General features: G+C 53.8%; 1 protein-coding gene across 1 annotated transcript; it reads left to right on the top strand.

The window, feature by feature from the left end:
• Window positions 1–7,164: 7,164 nt before the first annotated feature.
• On the top strand, window positions 7,165–20,132 carry LOC308224710 (trimethyllysine dioxygenase, mitochondrial-like; the record flags this gene model as incomplete). Its single annotated transcript, XM_080624880.1, has 11 exons — window positions 7,165–7,364; window positions 7,640–7,739; window positions 8,173–8,268; window positions 8,848–9,006; window positions 10,778–10,955; window positions 11,853–12,029; window positions 12,760–13,039; window positions 14,083–14,202; window positions 17,665–17,901; window positions 18,709–18,847; window positions 20,001–20,132. 11 exons carry the CDS (start codon window positions 7,165–7,167, stop codon window positions 20,130–20,132), a joined length of 1,818 nt encoding a protein of 605 aa, XP_080481006.1.
• Between the last annotated feature and the right edge of the window lie 765 nt (window positions 20,133–20,897).

Here is a 20,897-nt window from a genome sequence, read left to right as displayed (position 1 = left end):
GTGGATGTGTCAAAGACACCAGTGATGCCACTAACACTTAAGGACATGGAGTCTCCTATGGCTATAGAGCCTCGAGGAGAGCCCAGCTCAGCCCCTTTCGGCCTGGCAGCAGATGAGGCTGGAGAAGACATGGTGTCTCCCTTGTCTGGAGACCAAAAGGAAGCCAGAAGAGCCCTTATATCTCTGGCAGAAGACAAGCAGGAAGAAGCAGCTGCCTTGACAGAGATCCCTGGGGCAGAGGGTGAGAAACCCCACCTTGCCGCAGGAACAGATGAACAGACAACATCTGTGGCACAAGAGCAGAAGGAGGCACTGGCATCAGCCTCCCCTGGCTTTGACGAGCAGGAGGCAGAAGCAGAGGCACAGAGAAAGCCGTTTACCCTGCTCAGCCCTACTGCCTCTGAGCTGATACAACCGGAAACAGCCAGGAGCTTTGTGAGAGGCGTCCTGCGCAAGCCTGTGGCTGTCATCCACGAAACGGACGAGCAGCCCCTGGAGCAGCAGGACATTGATGAAAACCATGTGGGTGTACCAATGGCAGCAACGAGGCCTGCAGCAGTTGTGGACACGGAGTCTTCCGCGGCTGCAGAGCTTCAGGCAGAGCCCGGCACAGCCCCTCTTGTCCCAGCAGCAGGTGAGGCTGGAGAAGACATGGTGTCCACCGTGTCTAGAGAACATCAAGAAGAGCCTGTAAAGGCAGATGTCTGTCCAGCTGCTGAGGAAGGGAAGCATCACGCACCTCTCGCTGCCATGGCAAAAGAGAAGCCACCGGCACGAGCTTCCCATGGCTTTAGCAAGCAGAAGGAAGAAGAGGAATCCCAGAGTACGATACTTTCTCTGCTCAGCCCCATAGCCTCTGATTTGGTTCCACAGGAAGTAGCCAGCCACTTCGCAAGGGACATCATTCGCAGGAATTTTGCTATGATCGAGGAAACTATCCAGCAACGTCTGGAAGAGCAGAACATGGCTGAAGCAGTGCATGTGTCAATGGCAGCAAGGAGACCTGCAGAAGTTCAGCACACCAAGTCTCCTGTGCCAACACTAGCACAGGCCCAGAGAGAGACATCAGCACAGGCCAGGCGCCTGCGCACAGACAGGAAGGGACCAGGGCAGGCCTGGGCACAAGGATCAGTACCGAGCTGGAGCCAGCAACCACCACAGCCCCCGCGACAGGACCCACAAAGTGTCTTAGTTGTTGACAGAGCTCTGCAAGTTGTATTCGGGCGCAAAAAGAGGAAAACACCTGAAGAGCATCAAGGAGAGGCCAGCAGAACCTTTGCCTCCCCGCGATTCTACAGGGATGAAGAGGCAGTGCCTGCAGCAGCTCAGGACACCAAGGAGGAGCCAACTACATCCTCGACTCGAGTGGCACCCAGGCCAGGCTGGTGGCACCGTTTGCGCAAGTTCAACAGTGCCAGGGCCTCCCCTACCTGGGAGAGGACTGAAAGCCAGCAGTGGAAAACCCCCATGAAAATGCAGAAGTGGCAGCCACAAACACGACGTAACCTGCTACCCGTCTATCCCCGCTCCACCAGCCATACTTGGGGAACCGCCAACCCAAACGAAGCATTGTATGACACCAGTGAGAAACACGTCCAAGAGCAACAACTATCCCGCTTCAGAAGGGCGCTGAAGGCTCTGCGCAGGGCTTTCCGCAGATCCTGAATCAGCCCCCAAGTGGAGACATAGTGCCCCACTGCCAGCTGCAGGCGCGAGGGAGCTGCGCTGAGGACATCGTGCTGCAGCCTGCGCTCACTGTAGACCCTTTCTCTGAACAATAAACCAGATCCCTTTCCCCCCAGTGCTCGCCTCTGCCTGCTCCAGCTTTTCCCTTGTGTCAGTAGCAGAGAAGCGTGTGGAGCAACCTCTTTCCTTGCAGCACTTCCCAGCTGCTGAGCTTGCAGTCCTGCTGGCTCTTGGCAGCGCATGCTGCCCATGTAGGAAAAGTGCATCCCGATGGGATGAAACAGTGTGTGATGCAGTGGCTCCCACGTCAGCTGGCTTTTGAAGCCCCGTGCATGCTGCAGCCTGGTGCCCGCAATGAGACGGGTGTAGTAGGGATGGGAGGAATAAGGAGCGAGGCTTAGAGCTGCTAAGGCCAGAGATAAGGGACGAGAGATTGTGATTCTCCTGCTCCTCCTGCTCGCGCAAGCACTGGAGCAATTCAGTGAGAAGCTGGCAGTGTTTCTAGAAGCAGAACTGTAAATGGGCAGCAGATGGGTGACCCCGCTCAATCCCCCCTGGCCCCATCCTACAGCTTCCGACCAACCGAGCGCGGGGGGTCTTGCAGCTGCCCTGAGTGCGAGCCCCTGGGGCACTCTCTCCACACCAAACACCCCCATTGGCAGACTGGTGATCTCTCCGTTTCTCTGCCGCCCCACCACCCCCCTTTCTTTCTCTCTCTCTCTCCCTCTCTTTTTTGAAAGCTGCTGAGTAACACAAGGCCCACCTCGATTTCTCATGAAGCCGCAGAGCTCAGGTGGAGTCTAACTGGGAGAGGGTGACCATTTACAGAATATCTGTTCCATTAAAGCTGGTGTTTATGGAGGGACCTCGGGTGTTATCTCAGCTGAATCCACACAGAGGGGCTTTTGAGGGAGACTCTCATTAAGACATTAGGCAGAAGCGCTTTCCTGTGAGGGTGCTGAGTCGCTGGCACAGGGTGCCCAGAGAAGCTGTGGCTTCCCCATCCCTGGCAGTGTTCAAGGCCAGGTTGGACACAGGGGCTTGGAGTCAGCTGCTCTAGTGGAAGGTGTCCCTGCCCGTTGCCAGGGGCTGGAACTGGATGAGCTTTAAGGTCCCTTCCAGCCCTGGTCTCTTCCACCAGAAGGGATGGAGTATTTTAATTTGTAGAAGTCATTAGGAACTCGCCAACAAAGTTTATGTTGACAAGCAGGTATTCTTTATTGCAGTGCTGGGAGACATAGGGGAGATCTCCTCCTAACGTGTCCAGTCTGAGCATCAAATAGACCATGATTTTATTGTTGCTTAACATACATATTCATTACATTTCTGGTAAACATCATTCATATTCAGTAGTTTTCCAAGAACTGTTTTGCATAATTTTGGGCTGTTTTTGCATGTGCAGTAGATAAATGCTTATGCCAACTTAATCGGTTCAGTAACACTGCTGACATAAGTGAATGACTTTACAGATTCATAGAATCATAGAATAGTTAGAGTTGGAAAGGACCTTAAGTGGTCCTTAAGAGATTCAGATTAGACATCAGCCAGAATTTCTTCCTTGTGAGGGTGCTGAGGCACTGGCACAGGGTGCCCAGGGAAGCTGTGGCTGCCCCATCTCTGGCAGTTTTCAAGGCCAGGCTGGCCACAGGGGTTGGAGCAACCTGCTCTAGTGGAAGATGTCCCTGCCCGTGGCAGGAGCTTGGAACTGCAGGAGCTTTAAGGTTCCTTCCATCCCAAGCCAGGCTGAGATCCAATGATTCATGAATCAATATCTTGTTGAGGAGGGGATGCCCTGGAAGGGAGGATTGAAAGGGAACTCCCAGGCTTTTCCAGAGCACACAGAGCATCTCCCAGTCTGAAATATAGGTAATATTGGACCAAGACCATACAGCCAAAGGGAGGCAGAGCAGTGCTGATGGGCTGCAGGTACAGGGCACACCAGCACTCCCAGGACCAGGTGTCTGTCCAGTGGGGATGGTGCCTCCTTCCAGAACCATCAGCCCAGCCACAAGCACTCAGCCCACATGGCTTCTGGAGGAAACCAGGAGAGGTCAGGAGCTCTGGAGCACAACAGCCACATCCAGCCCTGCCAGGGATGTGCTCGGTGCCAGGGGAGGAGCAGGACAGCACAGGAACAGCCCAATCTGGGGGTTTTACACAACAATATTCGTGGGGTTCAGCCCTTGAGCAATTCAGAGGTGAGCCCAGAAGAGGATGGACAGCATCGGTTGTCCGGCGCTCTGCAGGCAGCACCCACCATCAGCGGAAGGCAGCAAGGGCCCAGCTCTTCAAGCTCTCTACCTGCAAGGAGAAGAGACATCTCCATCCAAGGCATCTCCTGGGTGCAGATCCATTCACTCAGATCCCATTGGTGACTTCCCAGCACTGCAGTGCTGGCACTGGCAGTGCTGGGAAGGTCTGGGCTTGTGCTCTACTCCAAATTCCAGGGGCTACCTTGGCCAGCTTGTCTCCATGAGAAGTTACCTACGACCTGGCTGCACAAGACAACTGAGAGCTCTGATTTTCAACTAGCCATGGTGTGGTTTTCCATCCTTAGGGGATCACACCCTTGTCCTTACTCTCAGCCCGAGTTTGCTGTGGTCACAGAGAGCGAGCACAACCCGAGAAGGTTTCGAGACTCACTTCCCAGAAACCTCCAGAGCCCTTTGGAGAGTTCAAAGCAACCCACCCAATAAGGAGCATTTTTCAGAGTGGGTCTGCTCATGCTCTGCATCTGCTGCACCCTGGAGGCAGCTTTCTTCCTGCCACTCTGGCAAGTGTTAGTGGAAACCAGAGTGTGGCCTCTTTGGGAAGTGGAATGCTTCCCCTCCAGGCAAGGTTCCACTCTCCCCAAAACCACAGCACGAGCTGATGACTACTTTTGCAATAGCAGGAACTGGGACAGGACCATCACTTCCCCCAGCACATCCCGCTGCAGAAAATGCACAACAGGAATTAAAAAGCCAGCACTGATGGACAGCAGGTGATGGAGCAAAGGGGTGATGGGCTGGGAGCAGCTCAAAGGTTCCCCCCTGCAGAGGTGCTCAGCAGAGGCTGCTGGTGTCACAGGAGGCAGCCTGCAAGAGGCCTGTAGTGCACACCAAGGAACTTGCTGTTGAGGCAGGAATTGACGGTTGCTGCCGGCATTGCTGGCAGGTGCTCTGCTGCTTGCCCCATGTTCCTGCTCTGAGAAGCACCGCTGCTGCCATGGGTGTGAGAATGACGTGTCAGCTGAGTGGCTGGGGCCTTGCGGCTGTCGGCCACCAGGATAGTGTCTGTTATTGTTCCTGTCACTGCAGCCCTGCTTTGTGCTGGCTCCTGCTGAGCTGCAGGCTGCTGGCAGGGCCCCTGGCTCACCGTCACAGGAGGCAGCCTGCAGCACCTGCTGACAGTTCTCTTTGAGTGAGGTGGCGGCCGGGGTACCATTGCCAACAGACGGAGTACCTGCTCCTGCATTGTCACGCTGCTGCGGGGCAGCACCACTCTGTGTCCCACTTCCAGAGACAGTGATTCCACTGCTGCCTTGGACAGCCTGTTCCAATGCCTGACTACACCTGAACTGAATAAATGATTCCTAAACTCCAGTCTAGACCTCCCTCGGCTCAGCTTGAGGCCATTTCTTCTTGTCCTATACCTTGTTCCTTAGGAGAGGAAACCAGGCACCTCCTGTCTCCAGCCTCTTGTCAGGTAGCTGTAGAGGGCCATAAGGTCCCCCTAAGCCTTCTGTTCTCCAGACTAAACCCCACCTGACCTGGTCCCTCAGCCGTTCCTCATCACACCTGTGCTCCAGGCCCTTCTCCAGCTCCATTGCCCTTCTGTGGCCCCACTGCAGCACCTCAATGACTCATCTGTAGTTGGAGCCCAGGTCTGAGCACAGGATTCAAGGGGCGGCCACACCAGTGCCCAGTACAGGGGGACAATCAATGCCCTGGTTCTGCTGGCCACACCAGTGTTGATACAGACCAGGATGCTCCCAACCAAGTTCAGGACCCAGCACTTTGCCTTGTTGAACCTCATACCACTGGCCACAGCCCATTGATGCAGCCTGTCCAGATCCCTCTGCAGAGCTTCCTGCCCTACAGCAGATCAACACTCCCGCCCAACTTGGTGTCCTCCACAAACTTACTGAGGGTGCACTTGATCCCCTCATCCAGATCATCAGTGATCTGGTTCTGTGTTTCTATGATTCCTATGACGATATTAAGCAACACTGATCCCAATACCAAGCCTTAGGGGACACCAGTAGTGATGAGTCGCCAACTAGATGTGATAAAATTCACCGCTGCTCTTGGGGCTCAGCCATCCAGCCACTGTCCAACCGAGAAAAGAATAAACCTCTCCTGGTCACGAGATGGCTGTATGGCCAAAAGCACCACAACAGAGGAACAACCTGCTCCCGCACCAAGGAAGAGGAAAACTGCTAGTGCAGCCAAGAACCAGTGGCAGTGGATAGCAGTAGGAGATTCTACTTTGAAAGGCACAAGAACTGCAACAGCTTGCCCACAGAACTGGTAAATGTTTTGTCCCTTCCTGTGGAAGAGACCAGGGTTGGAAGGGACCTTAAAGCTCCTGCAGCTCCAACCCCCTGGCAATGGGCAGGGACACCTTCCACTAGAGCAGCTTGCTCCAAGCCCCTGTGTCCAACCTGGCCTTGAACACTACCACGGATGGGGCAGCCACAGCTTCTCTGGGCACCCTGTGCCAGCGCCTCAGCACCCTCACAGGAAAGCGCTTCTGCCTAATGTCTTCATGAGAGTCTCCCTCAAAAGCCCCTCTGCGTGGATTCAGCTGAGATAACACCCGAGGTCCCTCCATAAACACCAGCTTTAATGGAACAGATATTCCGTAAATGGTCACCCTCTCCCAGTTAGACTCCACCTGAGCTCTGCGGCTTCATGAGAAATCGAGGTAGGCCTTGTGTTACTCAGCAGCTTTCAAAAAAGAGAGGAAGAGAGAAAGGGGGGTGGTGGGGCGGCAGAGAAACGGAGAGATCACCAGTCTGCCAATGGGGGTGTTTGGTGTGGAGAGAGTGCCCCAGGGGCTCGCACGTGCCCTTGTTTATTGGCCCCGGTTCCTGCACTTCTGGAAGCTTCTCTCGCCCAGTTCCAGGAGTGACTGACAAAGCAGTCAGTCAAGAGAAGCTGCTCCAGGCCCCTCCCCATGACTTCCCTTTCTGCCTTTGGGGACCTTCTGTCGATGCATTCTGTCTCTGCCTTCACAGCCACAGAGCCCGAGCGAGGAAATAGCCGGGCACATGAGGGCAGGGAGGGAAGCGAAGGCCATGCGCGAGCTCACGCTACAGCTTCCCAGACGCAGTCTTTAGAGCTGGTTTCCAGGATGCAGGGGTGTCGGTGGGCACTGCACCGGGACAGCAGCGACAGCGGTCCGGCCCGGCCCTTCCCGAATCTCCACGCTCATTCCGGGGCCTCGGTGGTGGCCAGGCCCCCTTCCCCTTCCCATTGACACCAGCCTGGGTCCATGGCACGGGCAGCGGAGACTGGCGGCTGTGGCAGCACCACCGTTACTGAGATCGGTGCTGCCGAGCCAGAGAACTCCAGCCTGACGCTGAATCTGCGCAAGCGGAAGCTGGGCAAGAAGGTGGAGTGGTCAAGTGACACCGTGGACAATGAGCACCTGTGCCGCTGTTCCTCCAAGTGCTGCTGTGTGGGGATTGGAATGTATTGAGACTGCCAGAGACCAGGCAGAAGGGGATGTAGAGTGCTTGAAAGCGCTCGCCATGCCTGTCCTTTTACAAGCAAATGGGGCAGCGGAATGGGAAGGATTCCAATGGAGCCTGATTAAGGAGATTCGACGTGGTGTAAAGGAGTCTGGGCTCCACTCACCATAAATGAAAGGTCTCATTCAGTCAGTTTTTAATACCATCTTGATGCTTCCCAATGCCTGATGCACTTTGGCGCAGATAATATTAACCCCGACTCAACATATGATGTAGCAGCAGGCTTGGAGGGATACCTGTGAGCGTGTTGCCACAGAAGATGTGGGGCGCCAGCAGGGGGATCCCCGATAAGGTATCGGGCCCAATGTTCTACTGGGTGAGGGACCCTTTCGTGAGCATAATGTACAGTTGTGGATTGTTAGAGAGGCTCTGGTCCACGGACAGAATGAAGCGTTGAAAGCCATGTTTAGCCTTCCTGAGGGACATGGGGGTGATTCAAAGTCCTTCGCCACTATAAAACAAGAAGCTACCAAACCATATATGAGGTTTATTGACCGGCTAAATGATGTGTTAGAGTGACAGACTGAACACCCTGAAGCCCGTCAAGTTCTTTTAAAGAAACTTGTGGTAGCCAACACTAATGTCGATTGCAAAAAGATCCTTGATTCGCTACCAGCGGCTAATCCTGATGCAAATATCCCCCAGGTGGTGGAGGCTTGTAATGTAGTGGGAACCCAGACGTGGCAAATGCAAACTGTGACCCAAGCCTTTGCCGCTTGTCAAGTACAGGGGGCTTGTTCTTCCTGCAGCCAGATGGGCCATATGAGATGGGACTGCCCAAAGGGCCCCCGAATATCCCCAAGGCGCGGAAAAGGCAGGCACTATGCCAATCACTGCAGGTCAAGGTACGACAAGGAGGGGAAATTCCTACCAGAATCCCTGGTGTAGGGAAACTTGACACCGAAGCACCAAGGGGAAGGGCGCGAGGATACCAAGTGTTCCCCAGGGCCCCCAGGGCGCGTGGATAGGGGTGACAGCAACCAACTCAGGGCAGCCAGCCGAAGCAGTGCCAGGTTGGACTTGGCCCCTCCCAGTCTACACACTTAGTAGATTCAAAGCCTGTAGCTATACCCACTGGAGTACAAGGGCCCCTGTCGGAAGGACAAGCCCCGCTCCTGGGACGCTCCTCCACCACCCTTATGGGCCTGTTCGTGCTGCCAGGGGTAATTGATGCGGGCTATAAAGGGGAAATAAAAATTACGGTGTGGACCCCTCAACCCCTGTGTTTTATACCAGTGGGATCCCAAATCGCCCAGCTCATCCCGTTTTTTGCGATGCAGGATGAGAATCAAAAAACTTTGACTGATTCCCAAAGACTAGAGAAAGGTTTCGGCTCCACCGGGGTCCCAATGGTTTATTGGACTGAGGACTTAAAACCAAAAAGACCAATGTTCAGCTGTAAGGTCTGTAATTCCGTCAATCAGGAAATAACTGTCAATGGTCTGATAGATACAGGCGCGGATGTTACCATCATTGCGGTCCAAGATTGGCCTCTGCATTGGGATTCGGAGCCGGCCCAGACCTCGGTGACTGGGATAGGCGGCCACATAAGTCCCTACCAGAGCAAATCTCTGATACTAATTGTAGGTCCTGAGAACCGAGCGGCAACGCTTAAGCCTCTGCTCCTCCCAATTCCGGTGACACTGTGGGGACGAGGGGCACTATCCCAATGGAACGTGCGGCTACAAAATTTTATCTAGGAGCCACTGATGAGCAGCTTACCCTAAAACTGACATGGCTTACGGCTACACCTGTCTGGGTTGATCAGTGGCCTCTGACTGCAGAAAAGCTGTGACATCTCAACGATCCTGTGAATGAGCAACTGCGGATGGGACATACAGTTCCAACTCAAAGCCCTTGGAACACACCGATCTTTGCTATCCAGAAAAAGTCAGGAAAGTAGAGGCTTTTGCAGGACCTCTGGGCAGTAAATGCTGTTCTGGAAGACATGGGCCCTTTGCAGCAAGCCTGCCCTCACCCACTGCTATTCCTCAGGACTGGCCGCTCATTGTTATAGATTTAAAAGATTGGTTTTTTACAATTCCACTGCACCCTGACGATGCTCCGCTTTTTGCCTTTTCTGTCCTATCAATAAATATGGCTGAGCCTAGCAAAACTGTATCACTGGACAGTTCTACACCAGGGAATGAAAAACAGCCTAGTAAGGCTGTTATATATATAAATATACTTCGAGAGCTCTGCAATCTTCAGCTCTGGAGTGGAGAAGCAGGTGGGGCAGCCACAGCTCCAGTGTTGAGAAAGCATGGAGGAAAATCACAGGTCTTCGATAAGGAAAGCTCCCCGAGTCTGTGTCTCCCCAGTGGTGCCACATTTCTGTGCATTTGAGACCAAAGCGCTGTTAAATCCTGCTGGGTTGAGACCTGCCCTCCAGGAATGGATGACCAGGACAGGGTGCTCTGTGTGGCTTCACATCTTAATGCTTGGAAGGTTTTGCCCTTGAATTGAGGAGTCGTTACAGATCTCCCTCTGAGAAATGGTCCCATGATCTCCAGGCAAAGATTAACCCTGGTTGGATTCTCTTCCGTGCTGGTGGTGTCCTTCAGCGGCAGCAGAGATCCTCCTCGTCCTCCTCCTCAGTGTTTTGGTGCTCTTCTAGAACTGACCTAATCCCTGGTTTCCTCCAGTTCCTGTGCCTCTACCCAAGGTCACTTTCCCTCTGTCCTATAGCTCTGTAGTTCTGGCCAGGAATGGGGAATTCAAAGTGGGGAGGCCAGAGAGAGGCCAAGACCTGCAGCAGATGAGGCTTTGGCAGCACGTTGCAGTCCCTTCTGGAATTGCTTTGCCTGGTAAATCCTGGGCGTTCATTTGTTTCCCAGGACTGTTTTCTGCTGTGATTTATGGGAGTCACAAAGCAGGAGACACCCTGTGTCTGTTGCTGCTGCATTGGATGGGCTGAGGTTGGTGAGAGAGCTCCCTGAGCCCCTGACAGTTCATTGCTGTCGGTGAGTGATGGGCAGGAGCTGGGGGCAAGCAGGGCTCACGTGCAGCACCAGCTTCCCTCCTGCTCCTCTCCTGCCCTTATCCCAGAAAGGGGGGGAGGCCAACAAGAGAGAAGAGCCTGAAAATGGGCCTCCCAGCTCTCATCAGCCTTTCCTTTGATCCCACCCACTTCTCCCCTCCTCAGTGCACGAGCTCTCTCTCACCTCTTGTGTCCATCAGTGGTGATTGTGGGGATGAGTCCAGCTTTCCCAGAGTGCTGCCAGTGCCTGGCATGGGGATGTGGGGCTGGGGCTAGGCTGGGCAGCAGCAGCAACCCCCGTGTGTGTGTGTCCCTGTGTGTGTGTCACCCCCTGTGTGTCACCAGTGTCACCAGTTCTGTCCCATCTCTCCCAGCAGCTCAGGATGTGGCGTCAGAGGCTGGTGGGGCTTCTCCGGCTGTGTGGCAGCTCCAGCCCTGCCTTGCTGCGGCCGCCCGGTGACACCAGGCCCGTCCTCGCTGCTGCCACTCGCTGCCACCACACGGTGCCAGAGTCCCTCAAGTGTGCCTGGCAGTTACACCACGACCACCTCGGTACGTGCTGGCTCCCGTGTCCCTGCTCCCAGCCAGTCCCTGGGAGTGATTTCAGTTACCTGTGTTCTTCTGAAATGGGCTGTGCTAGAGGGGTGCACGCTGGTCTCTGTGTTCCATGTTCCTTCTGGGAATTCCCAAAGGCAGGACTGACTTTTGTCCTGGGTTTGGAGGTGACTTGGCAACCGAGGCACAGATTTCCCCGGGACCTGTTTGGTCTGGTCCAGCCTCTGTCTGCTGAGGCCAGTTAGATGTTGGTACTTGGGTCACTCAGAAGCAAGGGGAATTGTTTGTTCTTTTATCCCACACAGTGGCCCCAAGAAAGGATATTGTTGCTTTCCCACTGCAAAGTGACCTTGGATACTTGGATTCAGAGCTGAGTGGGACTCGAGCAGGAAGCGCTCTCCTCTTTTCCCTGCTGGCTCCCCCTTCTGAAGGGCTTTGAGCATTCCCAAGCTGTCCTGGAATGGAACGAGGAGGAGAGGCTTTAACACTAAATGGATATCAAGGCCTTGCCTCAAGGTCTTGGTGGGGTTTGTAGCCTTTGTGTAGCTTGGATGTTGGGGTGATTATTTGTTTGACTCTTACCTGTATTACTGTACTGGGATCTGCAGCTAGGTTATGTACAGCTCTGAATTTACTACTTGAAGAGAAATGAAAGAGGTAATTACGTGAGCAGCATGTTAGCTCTACTCCTTCCTGCTGCAGGGTGAGCTAGGTAAGAAGGGAGCCCATGGTGAGCTCAGTGACAGCCAGGCCTTCCATGAAGACACTGCGTAGTGTGACAAACCAGCTGTGCATCCCCTGTCAGTCAGTGGGATCCTAACCTGTGGGCTCAGTTCTGGGTGATGGTTCCGCCTGTTGGCACCAGTGCAGCTCTGAGCCCGGCCTCCTCTGCAGAGCTCAGGTACGCCAACACACTGATGCGGTTGGACTTTGTGTGGCTGCGGGACCACTGCTGCTCCGGCTCCTGCTACAATGCCAAGACCAACCAGCGCAGCCTGGACACAGCCAGCGTGGACCTGGCCATCAAACCTAAGGCTGTGCGAGTGGATGAGACCACGCTCTTCCTCACCTGTAGGTAGCAAAGCGCCTGCTCCATGGGTTCTGGGCCACCAGCCCTGCTTGGAGGGAGCCTCGGTGATGGATCCTGGTCTTAGGTGTGCTGGGAGAGGACAGCCTTGTCTCTAAATCAGTAGCTGTTTTGGGAAGAGATCTGGCCCTAAGCAGATTTTAAACAGTTGGGGTTGCTGTAACATGTCTCAGTCTTAAATGTGTGGCTGTGTTTTCCTCCCCCTCCTCGCCAGCCGTTTTTGGGTAGAGATGTGAGTATCTTCAGTGTCTGGTGTTTCACTGGTTGGTTTGAACCCAGCAGCAATGCAGGGAGTGAGCAGACTGGTCAAGAAACGGTTGGGTTCCTTTTTCCTGCTGTTTGAGCGGGTATCCCTGGTCAGAACTCACGTTTTCTGTCCGTCCTTCTCAGTTGCTCTCTCCCTTCTGTTGTAACTTACCCTTAGTTATGGGCTGGTCTTCAGTGCTCAACTTCCTCATGGAGTTCTGTCAGCAAAGCCCAGAACCACTGAAGTTGAGGCCCTTGGCTCTGAATTTGGCTCCTTGCAGCAACAGTGATGCTTTCAGGACTTGTAGCCTGAACCAGACATTAGTGTGGGTGGCATCAGGGTGTAAAGAGTCTGTCACCAGACAAATTAACAGGGTGAGGACTGTCTGAGGCTGGTGGGTGTGCTGATCATGACCTGGGGCTGTGGCATGCACTGGTGGTGACTGTGACTCTGGTCCCTCGCCTCAGGGCCGGATGGGCACGTGACGCGCTATGGGCTGGAGTGGCTGGTGAAGAACAGCTACGAGGGGCAGAAGCAGCAGGTGATGCAGCCCCGCATCCTCTGGAATGCTGAAATCTACCGGCAGGCCCAGGTGCCCTCCGTGGACCGCCGGAGCTTCCTGGAGACAGATGCGGGGCCGAAGGAATTCCTGCAGAACTTCCTGCTTTATGGCATCGCTTTTGTGGAGAATGTTGCGCCCACCAAAGAGGACACAGAAATCGTGGCAGAAAGGATCAGCTTGATCAGGTAACAGGGGCTGCCCTGGGAATGCCAGTGACAGCTTTGTCAGGAGCTGTGAAGGGCAGACTGCTCAGCTGGTTGGGAAGGTGCTGCTGCCTTGTCCTGTGTGTCGTGCAGTGTGGCCTGGTTTGCAAAGCAAACATCTGGGTCTTCCACAGCCTTGGCCACTGTGCTGGAACCGAGCTGGAGTGTTGCACTGTGGGATCTGCCTCTTCCTGGGTGAGGGCTGGATCATGAGGCTGTGCAGCTGCCTCGGGAGCGTGTGGTGACTTTTGTGACAGTGGGGCTGTGCACAGAGAGGAGGAACTGGAGGAAGTGGCCTGTTTGGGAAGAGCAGAGCTTTGCCCAGAGAAGCATTTCCTGTTATGACTTGGAAGGTCAGGAGGGCAGCCGTGGCCCTGGGAGCCAGGGAGATCAGAACCAGTTTGTAGCTCTCACTGAAGAAAAACAGTGAGAAATGTTTCTGCTGTGTTTAAAACAGCCCAACAGCATGGCAGGACAGGGTTTGTGTTTCAACTCTTGTCCAAGCTGCAGAAACACTTTGACTTGCCTTACGCCGCTGGGAGAGGAGGGATTGCTTCTAATGAGTAGAAATAAATAGAAATGAGGGGTTCCAAGGAATATGCAGGCAGCTTTTTGCTCCAGGTACCCTCCCCCTTAGCCCCTGAGCACAGTTTGTCCCTCTGTCTGTCTCCTTCTGTGCATGTTGTAGGGGGGAAGGTGGCAGAAAACACAAGATCCTGAGAACAGAAGCAGGCTTGGTGGTGGGTGGGTGCAGGCAGGGGCTGGCTGTGCCCTGGCAGCTCCTCGTGCCGCTCAGGGGCTTCCTTGGTTTGACAGTTCCCATCAGTCTTTTGGGGAGGAGAGTGAGAAGTTGAACACTGGAGGAGGCACAAGAAGCACCAGCTCTTGGCAGTGTGAATGTTGTTGTTCTGCTTTAATTTCCTCTGTGCAGAGGCTGGAGGGGAGTGACCTCAAAGCAGGAGGGGATCTGCTTTCCCACCCGCTGCTCCCTCAGCCCATGCTGTAACTGCCTGTCCCTTTTGCAGGGAGACCATTTATGGTAGGATGTGGTACTTCACCTCGGACTTCTCCCGGGGAGACACTGCCTACACCAAGCTGGCTCTGGATCGTCACACAGACACAACCTACTTCCAGGAGCCCTGTGGGTGAGTGCTTCTGCTGGGGCTGTGCTGTCTCCAGTGCTGATGCTGGGATGTACTTTGATTCAGAGACAACTCCAGGAACAAACTTGCCAACAAAGTTTTCAAGTTGACAAGCAGGTGTGTGATGTACTCTAGGTTACCCTGCTCTTGCAGGGGGCTTGGACTAGATGATCTTTTGAGGTCCCTTCCAACCCTCGGGATTCTGGGATTCTGTGATTCTTTATTGCGGCGCCGGCAGACACGGGGGATAGCTCCCCCTAACGCGTGTCCCCGTATTGCTGCACAAGCCGTCCTTATACAGCCACTGGGCATACATACATATTCATGAGGCTACGGATGGATTACATCGTTTTCTAAAAAGTTCCCCACATGCATACAAAAATGTGGTGGTGGTCTCTGAGGGTCGTTTATTTCTTCCAAGAATCTTCATCACTTCTGGCAGCCTTTGAAGCACCCAGTAGATGTTTATACCAGCTTAATTGGTTTGTTAGCACCAGAGACACAATAGTCCTCCTATCCTCCTACTTACCACTTAGTTTAACTGCAGCCCATCCTGGACACCTGCCATTCCCAGATACTCCTTATCCTTGTGTCCTGTTCTTCTAGCCTGTTTTTCTTACACTCATTTTGTACTAAGGTCATAGGGCCTAAAACTACGTCAACTACAGCGGTTTATCTTACACAAGAATTCTCAGTATGTTCTCTAGCTGTACGCTATTTTTTTTCTGTGTGTCATGCACCTCAGTAATTTTCCATTGCTACTGTTACAAAGCCGTCAAACTTAACATTACTTAAAACTGATTCTAAACGTTTATATGTTTCATTTTGTAATTTTGTGCCCCCCTTGTCTCAACTTGCACTGGTCGCTCAGCAATTCCAGGTCGTGTCTGATCCCTGTGCAGTGGCGGAAGTCTGTAGGTCACTTTTCCCTATGCTTGGAACTTCTGGGGCTTCCAGAATGCAGGCAGTGAAGGACTTGGCTGTTAGATAGTGACTGCAGCTTGGTATTGCTGTGGTTCAAGTAGCCCTTGTAGTCACAAAGGCGGCTGAATGCTGTGGTCGTTCCTGTGCTACCCTGAAGCTTCTCTCACAGTCTCTTCTCAGAGCCTCTGAGGTGCCACACAGCATTTGTGGGGGTGAGCAGCTGGGTTGAGGTGTCTTTTGGGTACATGTGGCAAAGCAGAGCTTCCCCTGCAGCAAGCGCCCCTCATGAGCTGTTGAACAAAGCTGCTGCTGGACAGGTTTGCTTTGCCTTACCCCTGCTGATTGGGGCGAACCCTCCTCACCCTCATCGGGCCAGCTGTGCGGGCTGAGGAGCTTCGGGAGAGGAGGGAGAGCAGCTCCCCTTGGCACAGCGTGGAGAGGTACCTCAGAGGCCCTGCTCACCTTGCTCTGCACCAGTTCACACAGGTTGGGGGCTGCATTTTGGCAGGGTTGCAGCCCTGCAGGTGGGCAGAAGCCAGGCTCCCCCAGCTCACACCCTTCTGTGCTTTAAAAAGCGTTTTGTAGCTGCAGCATTGGTTCACAAATGCTGTTCTGCAAACTGCTCTTCTGGTACAGCCTTTGGGTGCGAGTTTGATACGCAGCTGGAGGCGGAAAGGCAGCAGATCAGGGGGAAGTGCAAGAGACTTCAGGCTTAATTTCTAGCCTGAGTAGTGTTTTTGTCTGCTTTTATCTGAGTCAAGAGGGGAAATAGCCTGGGGGAGATATGTGGAGGTAATGTGATCTCCTGCAAATGAGGCTGCAAAGAGAAGTCACCCAATCCACACCTCCTGCCCCGGGGCAGGATCAGCTCTTCCCAAGTGAGGCTGTAACTTGCTAAACACCCGAATGGGAAAGGTCTGCAGTGCAGAGCTGGGAAAGCAGAGGGGGACTAAGGGGGGAGATGTGTTGACTGCAGGTGGATCTCAGAGCAGCCTGAGCCCTGTCTGTGCCCTGCCGGGCAGGAAGCTTTTGGGAAGCAGCTCGATGTCAGGAGCAAAGTCAGTGGATTTGATTGTGCTCTGTGCAGCTGAAGTACACAGAGCACAGGTGCTGCCCCACACTGCATGTGGTTGGCTTCTCTGTTTCCAGTTAACAGCTGAGTGCAGAACCCATGGTTTGCAGAGACCCGCCTGGTGTGACCTGCTTGGCTGACTTGGTTTAGGAGCTCACAAAATCTCCCCCAACATCAAATAAGACCAGCACTTCAGCCTTCAAAAGGGCTTTGATGTGACTGCTCGGTGCCAGAACTATAGAGCTCATTAGCTCTTTTTGTATCTTTCCTTTCCACTTGGAAGGGTTCCTTTCAGGTAGGGAACCTTCCATCTGCAGCCAGCTGAAGTGCCTCAAGCAAGGGCAACATGGGCTTAATTAGTAGAGCTAACCATTGATGCTTGTAGTTCTGCAAAGCCAGAGTTGTGCAGGAAGAACATGAATTTTTGGCTTTCCTGATCCCCCATCTCTGCCAGAAATCCTTTCTTCCCAGCCTCTTCCAGACTTGCTGCCAAAACGCTTGAGTCTTTGACCTGCTTCTGAGTGAAATGAGGTGTTTTTCAAGAAAGATGGGTTCATTTCAATGTCTGCTTCCTCCCCACTGCTTTGGCTGAGACCTGACAAGTCTCAGGTTAAGTTATTACAAAGGGTAGAGGATAGAAAATCCCCAAGCTATGGGAAAGACTGCAACTTATTATCCAGCTCCTCAGGTACCAAAGTGCCTGCCCAGAGAAGAGGCTTCTTCAGAGCCCTGAGCTGCAGGAGGAGGTTGTTGCCTTTGAGGCACAGAGTGGCCTTTGCTCCAGTGCTCCTGCACTGACTTTGTAAAGGGTGAATAGAGCACCCAGGTGAAAAGGTGTTGGTGAGTGTGGAGCTGGGAGGTGCTGCCCCATCCCCTGCTGTGGGACTGGGTTCAGAGGCCCTGAAGGGAGAGCAGAAGGTAAAGGCTTTCCCAGAAGGTAACAGTTCATTTTCTAACAAGGGGAGGTGGCTGGAGGCAGCTCCTGGGTGTTTGCTCCTAACAGCGCAATGCCCACCTTGCTTGGACAGAGGAAGAGGGAAGCTTCGGAGAAGTAATGGAAGGACAGAAGCTGAGTTGGACGGTTTCCCACTAGGGAGGGATGTGCCTGTAGGTAAGATGCTCGCTGGGGACTCCTCCAGGCTTTCCAAAGGGTCTTTAATGTGTTGCCCTGTGGGAGACCATAATGTTTGTGCCTTTGAATGAGAGTCACCCTGGACACCCTCGTACTTCCTGACAACTCCAAAAGTACAACCAGCATTTCTTCACTGTCCTCTTGTTCTGAGTTGGTGTAGATTAGGCCTTAAGAACCGGCAGGCACAGCTGTTAATTGCTGGTCTGTCTCCATTCCCTGGCAGGCCTCAGTGAAACCAGAAGGGTGGCTGCATCCACCTACACCTGATGGGGAGCACTTTGGCCACGGGACAGGCAGCCAAGGGGTCTTCATGCTCTGGTTTCTCTTGCTCATGCAGCATCCAAGTGTTCCACTGCCTGAAGCACGAGGGCACGGCTGGGCGGACGCTGCTGGTGGATGGTTTCTATGCGGCAGAGTGGGTTCTCCAGCGTGCCCCAGACCAATTTGAGCTGCTCACCAAGGTCCCGCTGAAGCACGAGCATGTCGAGAGTGTGGGAGACTGCCACAACCACATGATTGGAATTGGGCCAGTTCTCAGTGTCTGCCCCTGGAACAATGAGCTTTATCTCATCAGGTAACACCCATGTGAGGCCTCTTGCTAATGGGGAGGCAAGGGGATTGTGGTAGACAGGGGAGGGGTTTCAAGAGGTATCCTAAACTGACACCTTCTAATGGAAGGTGCCCCTGCCCAGGACAGGGGTTGGAACTGGATGAGATTTAAGGTGCTTTCCAACCCAAACCAGCCTGTGGTTCTATGAAAAACCAATCTATACCTGAGGGGCAGGGGTGAAGCCGCAGGGACAGCCCATGTTTCCTCCTGGGCTGTACACGGCTGCTTTAGAGAATGTGTCAGAACCACCCAGACAAGGATGGGTGTCAGTGCTGAGCTCTGGCTTTTCACTCCTCTCATCCTCACTTCAGCTCCATGCCCCCATCTCTTTTCATTTGAGAGGCAGTAGGATTCAGCCCTTCTTTGAAAAAGCCTCTAGGAATCAGCCTGGCATACAGGGAGAGTGTGGACTGCACCACTTCCAAAGGAAATTTGGGCTGCTTTCTGGAACGCCAGCCTGGCTGAGTGCAGGAGCCTGTTCAGCACTGCTTTGCACTCTTATTCTGACAGCCTGTGGCCTCGCCCTGTGCTGCGGCACATCCTTCCATAGGACACCAGCAAGAACAGTTTTACACTTGATAGTAAACTCCTTGCTCCCAGTGCTGGGTATTCTCCTGCCAGTCCTGCACTTGCAGTGTAACCTCTCATGTCATCTCTCTGGCCTCCCTTAAATACTGCCTGGTCCCCCAGGCTCCTGCGGTTCCCTGTGCGAATACCTGGCTGTGCTCGTGGAGCCATATGGGCTGTCTCTGTCCTCTTCTTTGCTTGTAGATACAACAACTATGATCGTGCTGTCATCAACACGGTGCCGTACGACGTTGTGCACCGCTGGTACGCTGCTCACCGCACCCTCACCACTGAGCTCCGGAGGCCAGAGAACGAGCTCTGGGTCAAACTGAAGCCAGGCAAGGTAGGGCTTGGAGCTGGGAGACTCGCCTGGGTTTTGTGCAGGGAGGGAAGCATGGTCCTTTGGATGTGCTTGCTGCCACTAAGGTGACTGCTTCAGGCAAGCTCCACATACTGCAGCTTTCTTTGCAACTCTTCTAAGGTGATCTGTATTACAGTGCTGGCGTCTGTTGCGGGGGGATGTGTTCCTCCTGTTCTAAACGAATATGAGCTTCCAGGTAAGGTGGAAATGTTTAGTTCAAACCCTGCCTCAGGGCAAAGTTGGGCCCAGCTAGAGGAGAGGAGAAAGATCTTCTCAGTCACTGCAGTGAGGATCCTCAGAAGCAGAGGGGCTGGGAACACCTGGTGTTCAACCTCAGACTTCTTCCAGAAGAAACTTCCAGTGTGATGGAAATACAGAGGTGTAGGAAGCTGAATTTACTTCAGCTCTGAGGTTATCTTTGAACCCTCACATTGGCAGTGAGTCACAGGAGAGCTGGGCAGTGTCCCAGAAGCAGCTAAGATGCCTTAGCACACCTTGGTATTGGAAGGAAAATGCTCTGCCCTGTGCTTTGAAAGGCTGATGCTGGGTTCAGCATTGGAAGAGCTTGAAGAGCTGGAGCCAAGGTTGTAGACCTGAAGGTGTTGCAGTGCATAGCTTCTTCATTCAGCTGTGTGTGCTTGAAGGGGTTTTATTCCTTCAGGCCTAGATTCAGCCTGAGCCCAGGGCCCCAGAAATGAGAGGATCCAGCAGGGAAACGGATGATCTTAGAACCGCCCCCCCCTTCTGTTCCTGTTGATGCTGGGGGGAAGTGACACTCTAGAGGCAGGAGATGGCCCCTCTGTTGCTGATGAACTACTGCCCAGCCTCTCCAGTAGAAAAGCAAAGAAACAGCCCGTAATGTGACTCTGTGCTTTGCTAGCCCTTGTGTTTTAACTCCTGGTGAGCAGCAGAGCAGAACTGCTGCTTCAGGTAGAGAGCTGTGCTAGATCCCATGAAACATCTGGCTGTGGTCTTGTGCTGTGTGACAGTGATGAGCAGGAGTGGACATGCCCACCCTGGCAAACCCTCACCTGCTCTTCCAGTCTTGAGGGGCCTCCAGCTTTCAGACCTGTCCTGCCAGAGGGTGCTGGCCGTGGTGGCTGCCCTGCTGATGGCCTCCTCTCTGCTCCTGCAGGCCCTGTTCATAGACAACTGGCGTGTCCTGCACAGGCGGGAGGCGTTCACCGGGTACCGCCAGCTCTGCGGCTGCTACCTGACGAGGGACGATGTGCTCAACACCGCGCGCCTGCTGGGACTGCAGGCTTAGCCCGGCCACGTGCACGGGGCCCTGCTGGTGTCACCCCGGCGATGTTGCACATACCTCAAAGCCCTCCACCCTCTCTGAGCCATTCCCGGTGCCTGCTCAGGAGAGGGAGCAAGTGGAAGCCAAAGGAAGTTGTGGGAGCTCTGCGGGACCCTGTTCTGCCTTTGAGCACAGCCACCTCTTGCTGTCTGCACCCAGCCTGCTTGCTCCAGCCCCTCAGACTGTCTTGGCTCTGCCCAGGAAGGGCTAATCACTCCACGGGAAGTGCTCCTCCAACCAAGTGCCTTCAGGATCTGGACTCTGCATTTATCCCTGCTGTTCAGCCTACTGCCAGCTGGAGTTCCAGGTTTCTGGATTGTTTTCTTCAGCAGAGCAGAATGGAAATCTCTGGGGCTTTGTCTCACCCCAGGCTGGACTTCAGCCCTTCTAGAGAAAAGGAAAACCTGGCCCCTGTTTGATGTGAACATGCCACTACTCAAACTGAGGGGTGCTGGCAAATTTCAGTGGCTTCTTAAACATACCACATACCCCAAGAGCAGTGACTGATACAAGCCATGCTGCTGGAGAGGTGGCCTGCAAAGGGAGAACCCCCTCTTGGGAGGGTTTTTCTGAAGAGCTTTAGGTTAGAAGGAACAGGGGAAGTAGCAAGAGCTGCATGTTGGGAAGGAGAGCTGTGTTAGATGAGGGATGTAGGTCTCGTGTTTCCTTGACTTCCAGTAACGCCGTATGTGTGTTCTTGTGCTTGAATTGAGGGCGAAGGCTCAGCAG

Source organism: Psittacula echo (genome assembly GCF_963264785.1).
Source record: "Psittacula echo genome assembly, chromosome: 8".
Classification (NCBI taxonomy): Eukaryota; Metazoa; Chordata; class Aves; order Psittaciformes; family Psittacidae; genus Psittacula; species Psittacula echo.
The sequence above is the reverse complement of the archived record's forward strand: the minus strand, read 5'-3'. Positions and strand labels throughout refer to the sequence as shown.